At 30.4% G+C, this 7,378-nt stretch overlaps 2 protein-coding genes across 2 annotated transcripts; one reads left to right on the forward strand and one right to left on the reverse strand.

Moving 5' to 3' along the window:
* Nucleotides 1–1,086: 1,086 nt before the first annotated feature.
* LOC148204815 (U-box domain-containing protein 5-like) lies at nt 1,087–3,067 on the reverse strand. Its single transcript, XM_088097982.1, has 4 exons — nt 2,848–3,067; nt 2,134–2,319; nt 1,859–1,966; nt 1,087–1,587 (listed from the first exon to the last, which is right to left on the reverse strand). Exons 1-4 carry the CDS (start codon nt 2,944–2,946, stop codon nt 1,156–1,158), a joined length of 825 nt encoding a protein of 274 aa, XP_087954108.1. The 5' UTR covers nt 2,947–3,067; the 3' UTR covers nt 1,087–1,155.
* Nucleotides 3,068–3,943: 876 nt separating this feature from the next.
* LOC148204816 (uncharacterized) lies at nt 3,944–5,347 on the forward strand. The gene is made up of 2 exons (XM_088109634.1): nt 3,944–4,577; nt 4,835–5,347. The coding sequence occupies exons 1-2, from the start codon at nt 4,333–4,335 to the stop codon at nt 5,055–5,057; spliced, it is 468 nt and encodes a 155-aa protein (XP_087965760.1). The 5' UTR covers nt 3,944–4,332; the 3' UTR covers nt 5,058–5,347.
* Nucleotides 5,348–7,378: the final 2,031 nt, after the last annotated feature.

A 7,378-nucleotide genomic window follows, 5' to 3' on the forward strand; every position in this document is an offset into this window, starting at 1 on the left:
AAAAGAAAAGTTCTGCAGAGAAGATGGTGCTGAAAAGGTTGATGAAAAGCTGTTTAGATCCTTAATTGGATGCTTAATGTATTTAACTGCCACCAGACCAGACATCATGCATTCAGTGAGTTTGTTATCAAGGTACATGCATTGTGCTAGTGAAATTCATTTTCAAGCAGCAAAAAGAATTCTTAGATATGTTAAAGGCACAATTGATTATGGTATACGGTTCAAGAAAGTTGAAAGCTTAAGTTTTCATGGTTATTCAGATAGTGATTGGGCAGGATGTGTTGATGATATGAGAAGCACTTCTGGTTATTGTTTCTCACTTGGTTCTGGAGTTTTTTCATGGTGTTCCAAAAAACAAGAAATTATAGCTCAATCAACAGCAGAAGCAGAGTATGTTGCTGCTGCAGCTGCTGTAAATCAAACTGTCTGGATAAGGAAGATCATGGCTGATTTACACATAGAACAAGAAGACAGCACAAAGATTTTTGTTGATAATCAAGCTGCAATTTCAATTGCCAATAATCCTGTTTTTCATGGCAAAACAAAGCATTTTAAGATAAAACTTTTCCTTTTAAGAGAAGTTCAAAGAGAAGGACAAGTGAAACTAGTCTACTGCAAATCAGAAGATCAAGTTGCTGATATCCTAACCAAGGCACTTCCAAAATCTAGATTTGAGTTCTTGAGACAAAAGCTTGGAGTTTGCAGTTCCAAAGTCAAGGAGGAGTGTTGATTAATGACTATTGGAAATTAAAAAAAATTAAAATTATATGTTATGCTATTTTTTAGGAAAATAAAAGTCATGTTGACTAGTAGAATTTATTTGCTATTTTCTAGGCACTAAGAGCACTAGTTTGTTAGTGGTTATAGAGGCCAACATTTTCGTACATTTACGTTCACTTATTTGCTTTATAAAAGCAATTGCACTCCAAAAATTAATATCAAGCAGTTTTATATTCCTCTGTTCCACTCTCTCATTTTTCTCTGTTCCACTCTCTCAACCTTTCCTTCAATAAAATAACCAACAGGGACAAATCCAATCAATTAGGATCCTAACAAAACAAAACACAAACGCTTGTTTTGAATTCAAAAATCACCTTTTATGAACACTAGACACTAACAATAAACACAAGTAAGACAACCTGAAGAATCAAATGATCATAAATCTCCAACTTCATCATTGACTTTTTTCTCACATAATGCTTCTTCAACAACCAACTCATGCTCAAAGGATTGATCATGAAAATCATGTGTTGGTGAGTGGTCTCCATCTTCAAACTGACAAATGGTTTTCCTATATTTGATCAAGAGATACAAAAGGTATTCTAGAAGCTCCTTCTCCTTTGCGTTTGTTTCATTCACTTCATCAAGTTGATTCTTAATGGTTGCTTTCTCTACTAAGAGAGAAAATGCAGATTTGATCTCCAATCTAGAAGTTGCAATCTGTATAGCTTCAAGTTCTTCCTTTTCCATAGAAGCTTTATCTGAGAAATTCTTCTCAAACAGTGAAAGCAGTACCTTCCTAGCCTCTTCTTCTGTAAATTCCAGGGAAAATTTTGCACTCCTAAGGTCATGTAGTATTGCAGATATCTGTATTCCAATTCCCAGTCTCAGATATTACCAAGTTTCAAAAATCACAAGTCACACTAATACAAAGAAAAATCTTAAATTTGTTTACATAAACTTCTCTATGAACTAGAAAAGAAAATACAAATGAAGAATTAAAACTAAAACTTATGCTTATATCCTTTATTACTTCTTCTAAAACTATAGTTTTAATTCAATAAGTGTTTCATAAGAAGTTAACTCAAACATATTCATGTTATGCAGATGCAAGAGGCTAATCAAAAATGTAACCAACCTTATCAGCCAAGGGTATTGTAACTGCACCTTGAATCTCTGTCAAGTACAGCTCAAAAGCGTTTCTTAGTTTTTGACATTTTGAAAGTATCCTGCGGGATGTGATTGCCTAAGCAGTTTGTAATCCAGGTTAGTCATTTCAGACCAACATTTCAAAGCATGAACAGTGTAAAGTATTCAAAGATTATGGCAGACAATTTATATGTATCAAACTAATTTGGAATTGATCTATCAGTATCATCAGAGTGAAGGTTTCAAGTTCAAAAGGGTGCCTACCAGGTAAAGTTTACTGCATTTTGAACAATCTTTGATAACTGATTTGGCTCTAGCCAAAGTGAGATTTAATGAGCACAATGCCTCCATCGCTAACTTGCAATTTGGTCTTGCAGATTCAATATCTAAAATTATAAGTGAAATTCTATCGATGAGTCTTTGAAGCTCTAAGCACAAAGAATGGTGTACCTGCACAAATGAAAATATGAATGAAGTGTAAAATCACATAAAGGTATCTATCTATTATACCTATGTTTTACATAATTTCATCTCATGTAACACTTCCTCAATAAACAAAATGATTGATCAACTAGTTTAGCTGCACTTATTCAGCATCTTGAAAGAGAACCTTACTATTACTAACAGAACACTGCTATTTCTGTAATCAGATGAACTTTTTTCTTCACTTGGTTATCTTCAATCTTCAAATTGAAGGACATAACTTGGTGTTTTTTTTACCAGAATTTTCACAAAGATAATTCCCATGTTAAGGCTTGAAATAGATTAAAACAGTGTTCTGATTAAAGAATGACACTAAAAACACCAACACAGAACTGGTTCAAAGTTTTATCTGAATTTAAATTCCTGAAAACCACTGGAATTATCAGAAGGTCATTTGAGACTGTTGGTCCAAAATCTGATAACTGAGGCACACCCTTTAAAAACTTGTTGGTGATGGTGACATTCATGATAACCATAACAGAGATAAGATGGTACCTTATCTTTACAATTGCTTACAATTGGAATCTCCAAAACTGTTGCACAGTTTCTTGACATCATAAAAGTAGAGTTGAGCTCAGAGACAGCACAAGACATGAGCAACAAAGAGAAGAAGAAATGTGATCGTATACTGCAAAACTAAACAGATATCTTGAGCAGCCGGCACACACATTAAAGAGAAGGACCCATTTTATAGCAGCAGCTACATATCTTAATCAATAATTGAGTCATTTTGCACTTAAACAAAAAAGAAAATGGTACCCTTTTGATTCTTTTGCTCTTGGGCCTTGTTCACATTAGATAAGACGTGTAAAGAAGGGTTGTTCCTGTAGGATTGTTCAACCATTGACCATATCATGTTGACGAAAAAATGACGATTTTGACAGCAACCCACTAAGCATCAACAGCTTACCCATGAAAAAAAGTATGTTTTGGTCAGAAATTTTCTTTCTTTTGCTCAAAAGTTTTCTCATAGGATGGCTCGTATTTGTTGACTTTTATCTCAGTGTGTGGGGGATTTGATAAGAAAAATTTAAACCCAGGTTGATAAGAAAGTATAAAAATTATCATTTTTTAATATTTTTAGATAATATTCTTAAATTTTTTAAATATCATTTATTACATCCTATATTTTTTCTCAACTTTAAAATCTGGTTTGTATAGCATTTACTTTCTTAGATTTATTAAGCAATGTGATTGGTGGAATTAAACAATGACTAATAATCATGAGCAAAAGGAAGAGGGTCCACAGAAACATCAACGTGAATGACAGAAGAAAGTCCTTCTAGAAAAAAACAAAGTAAAGTCTGTGAAAAATACAGAAAAGAAAAAAGAAACATGGAGGGCCCCACAGGTCAAACTGTGTTCCCTAGACATGGTCAAATATATTTGGGAAAATGATAAGAAAAACTCATTAGTTGCATATTTATTCCTAGTACGAATTTAAATATTAAAAATATTCTTATAATAATTTCACTTCGTAATTTCTACAACCATCACTCGTACAAATAAGTAAATTAAATTTTAAATAAAATTATAGTTTTCCTTATAACCAACCAAAGAAGAAGAAGAAATTGGTAATATTCTTACTGAACCTCAACCTTTAAAAAAATTGTACCAATCTTGTAGGAAGCTATACTAAGAGATTAGAGTGCATAATTAGAAAAGCCGCAAATGAAGGTTTTGCAAAAGAAACATAACAAGATGGTTGATGCTGAATAGTTGAAAAGATAGAACACATAAAATTGACCAATTGTAGCAAATTTGGATGTGAGAGCTGAAAAGTTTACACTTGTGTGAACCCAATTTCAACCCAAGAAAGCACTTTTATGATCCTCGTTAAGTCAATTATATCCAATGATTTTGCACGATATAAGGACCCAAATAGATAAAAGTTTCAGTAAATTGTTTCTGCCTTGAGGATATTGTACTGTCGTGAAGGTGTTTGTTGAATTGTCTATAAGGAATCAGCAAAACAGGGAAATGGCAAAGCTATCATTAGGGTTGGTATTCGCATTGGTGTTGAGTGTGGCATTGCATTCAGTTTTGTGTGATGATAATCCTTGGCTGAGTGTGATTGAGCAAGCAAAAAGTGAAGCAACCAAAGCAGGTTTATCTGAAGACACAATATTTGGGGCTGAGAAGGCTGTAGCAGATGGTTCTGCTCAAAAGGCTGCTGAGGAGGCCATGAATTCAGGATCTTTCAATGATTGGGTTCAACAAGCTGGGTAAGAACATGTGTCTCATTCTTATCTCCTTTTCTGTGCCTAATTTAATATTACTTCTTATATTACAATGATAATGTGATTAGATTTATCTTCTGAAAACCATGTCCAGTGTTACTTTTATAAGGAAAGTTTGATCTTAGAAGGTAATTTGAAATATTTATGAAACAAAAGTAAGTTGATGTTGGTATGTGTTTACAAGATTGAAATATAAAACTAGTCAAAAGTTGATTATGATTGTTGCTGTTATGACAAAGCAGTGTTATGGTGAACGAGGGTTCATCAGCACATAATCTTCCTGATGATGAAGAGGAAGACAATTTAGGAGAACTAGAATTTGCACCAAAAAGATTCACATCAGAGGCACCAGCAGACGCACCAGCAGAGGCACCAACAGAGCAAATATTAATAGAGGAAGTAACAATGGAACTATCAGAGGAACCATCAGAGGCACCCCAAGCACAATCGCCCTCTGCAGAATGAGATATCATACAGAATTGGTTTCACCAAATACTTGTAGGATAAGTCAATATTAGTATTAAGTAAATACTCTGTATTATATAATTATGCTTTTGCAAAATAATGCCAGTTAATTATTGCCTTAATTGTAATATGTCAATTGATTATTGGCTTAATTTACACAAACTTTGTCATCAAAGAATGAAGAAGAATCATTCCCAAAGACAATGTGAGGGAGGAAATAAATGTTAGCACAAAATACAAAATGTACAGAATGATCACAATCTGGTGCCTGTTAACATAAAAAGTATTGCATTTAAGATTTGTGATGAGGATGTACACTAATCATTTCATTTTTTTCTGACCAATACATTGATGTACATGAAGATAAAGTTTGATTGTTTTTTTATGGAATGAATAGTTTTGAATTTATTAAAATTGTATTTCAATATGTTGGAATTCAAGTAAGTTATACACTCGATGACAATAGAGTTAAACCTAATACTCAAATTTATTGAGTTGGAGGAAATTTCAATCTTTTATTTAAGTTGGACTAATATTTTATTGTATTCTATACTTCCAATAAATCTCCTTAATCATAATCTAATTAAATTCATCCACAATTTTTATATTAGATTTTTCTTTTTTCTTTTTAAAGGTGAAACCTTAATTACAACACTCAAGTCTTTAGAATAAAAAAACATTCATTCTCGTACAAAGTTTATACCATTGTTGTTATGTGAATTAGAAGAAGAAAAAAACCTGCTTCGTTTGTTATTTGTTCAATTAAAAAGCACAAGTAAAAAGAATTAAGAATGGTTAAAAGTATATGTAAAATTCTACTTGTTTCACTTGTAAGAACAAAAGATGTGTTTATGTATTTGAAGTGAACAACAAATTTTGAAACTTTGGGACGAGATTTTGAAGTTATTGTTCATTATGTTGATTTCAAATAAACATTTAGTATTATCTGTCCACTAAAAAAGAGTTTATTTGTTAGAATCTCATATTTATTAAAAGAGATAAATATATGCAGTGACAGACCTTCGGGGTGTCAAAACATATATATACAAAAAAAAATTAAATATATATATATATACAAAATATACTAAAATTAAAATAAATTATTATTTTATATATTAATTTAAATATATTGAAAAAAAATTGGGGCCACAGCTCCCTGTAATACTAAAGAGCTTCGCAACTGAATATATGATATAATTTAGTTCAAGGAGAAGAATTGTTAAGTTTATTTTAGATATTTTATTTATAACTTATTTCTAGAAAGTTATGTATATACCTAACAATTCTCTTTTTGTCTCACTCTATTATATAAAACATATATATAATCAAATCAATTTGTCTAATAGTAGAATTATTATTTTTATCTCCTAATTTTCTCCTTTTTCGATTTAGTCTTCCTAATACTATATATAAACCATCTATTTTTATTTTTTATGTAACCACTACTATTATTTTTATTTTCTCAGAAGATATAGAGAATAATAGTGTCTCTTTCCCTTATAACTTCTTTTACACAACACAAATTTTATATAATAAGTACTCTATTTTTTATAATAAGATGTACTATTTTTATGGTTGGAAATCTTAATTAATGATAATGTTATTGGTTTTGCCAATGACTTAACAATAAACATATTCCAACCATAACAAGTGACAAATCTAGATAATATATAATAATAGAAACAAAGCGAAAACCATGGTTTTTCTCATATAAACAATAGCAACACATGGAAAACTTAGGGTATTAAAAAATATAGGAGTGTAGATCACATGTTCAATTCTCTAAGCTAATCCAACTTAATACCAATTAAAGATGAGATTGCATGAGGTTGATGTGATATTATTTATAATAAAATATCAAAACATATACGTAATTAGTTGACTTTAAGTGTTTAAATTAATGAAAATTATGAAAAGAATATATATTTAAAATTAATATGATATAGATTGTAATAAATAATGAGTTATATAGTAATACTTTTGGTATTAAGAAGTTGTTGAAATAAATAAATATGAAATTGAACTTGTATCTTTTAAATAGATATGAAAAATAAGTAAATTTGGCTCATATAAGTTGGTAAAATATAGAATGAGATTTTTTTTATCCCGATTTAAAAATTTTGTAATCTAACTCTCTATCTAGATTAACTGAATTAATTATGCATATTATTTCTTGTTTTATTTCATCTACCAGTTATTAGTTTTCAGTTTCATTTCGAATAAAAAAACATTATAAAGATGCTGAAGCTGTATTGAATTTGAATTTAAATAAGCAAAATTATTCTAATAAATTTAATAATTTAAATAGAAGATAAATACCA

Source organism: Vigna umbellata, chromosome 1 (assembly GCF_029865625.1).
Source record: "Vigna umbellata cultivar VRB3 chromosome 1, Vumbellata_1.0, whole genome shotgun sequence".
In the NCBI taxonomy this organism is placed as follows: domain Eukaryota; kingdom Viridiplantae; phylum Streptophyta; class Magnoliopsida; order Fabales; family Fabaceae; genus Vigna; species Vigna umbellata.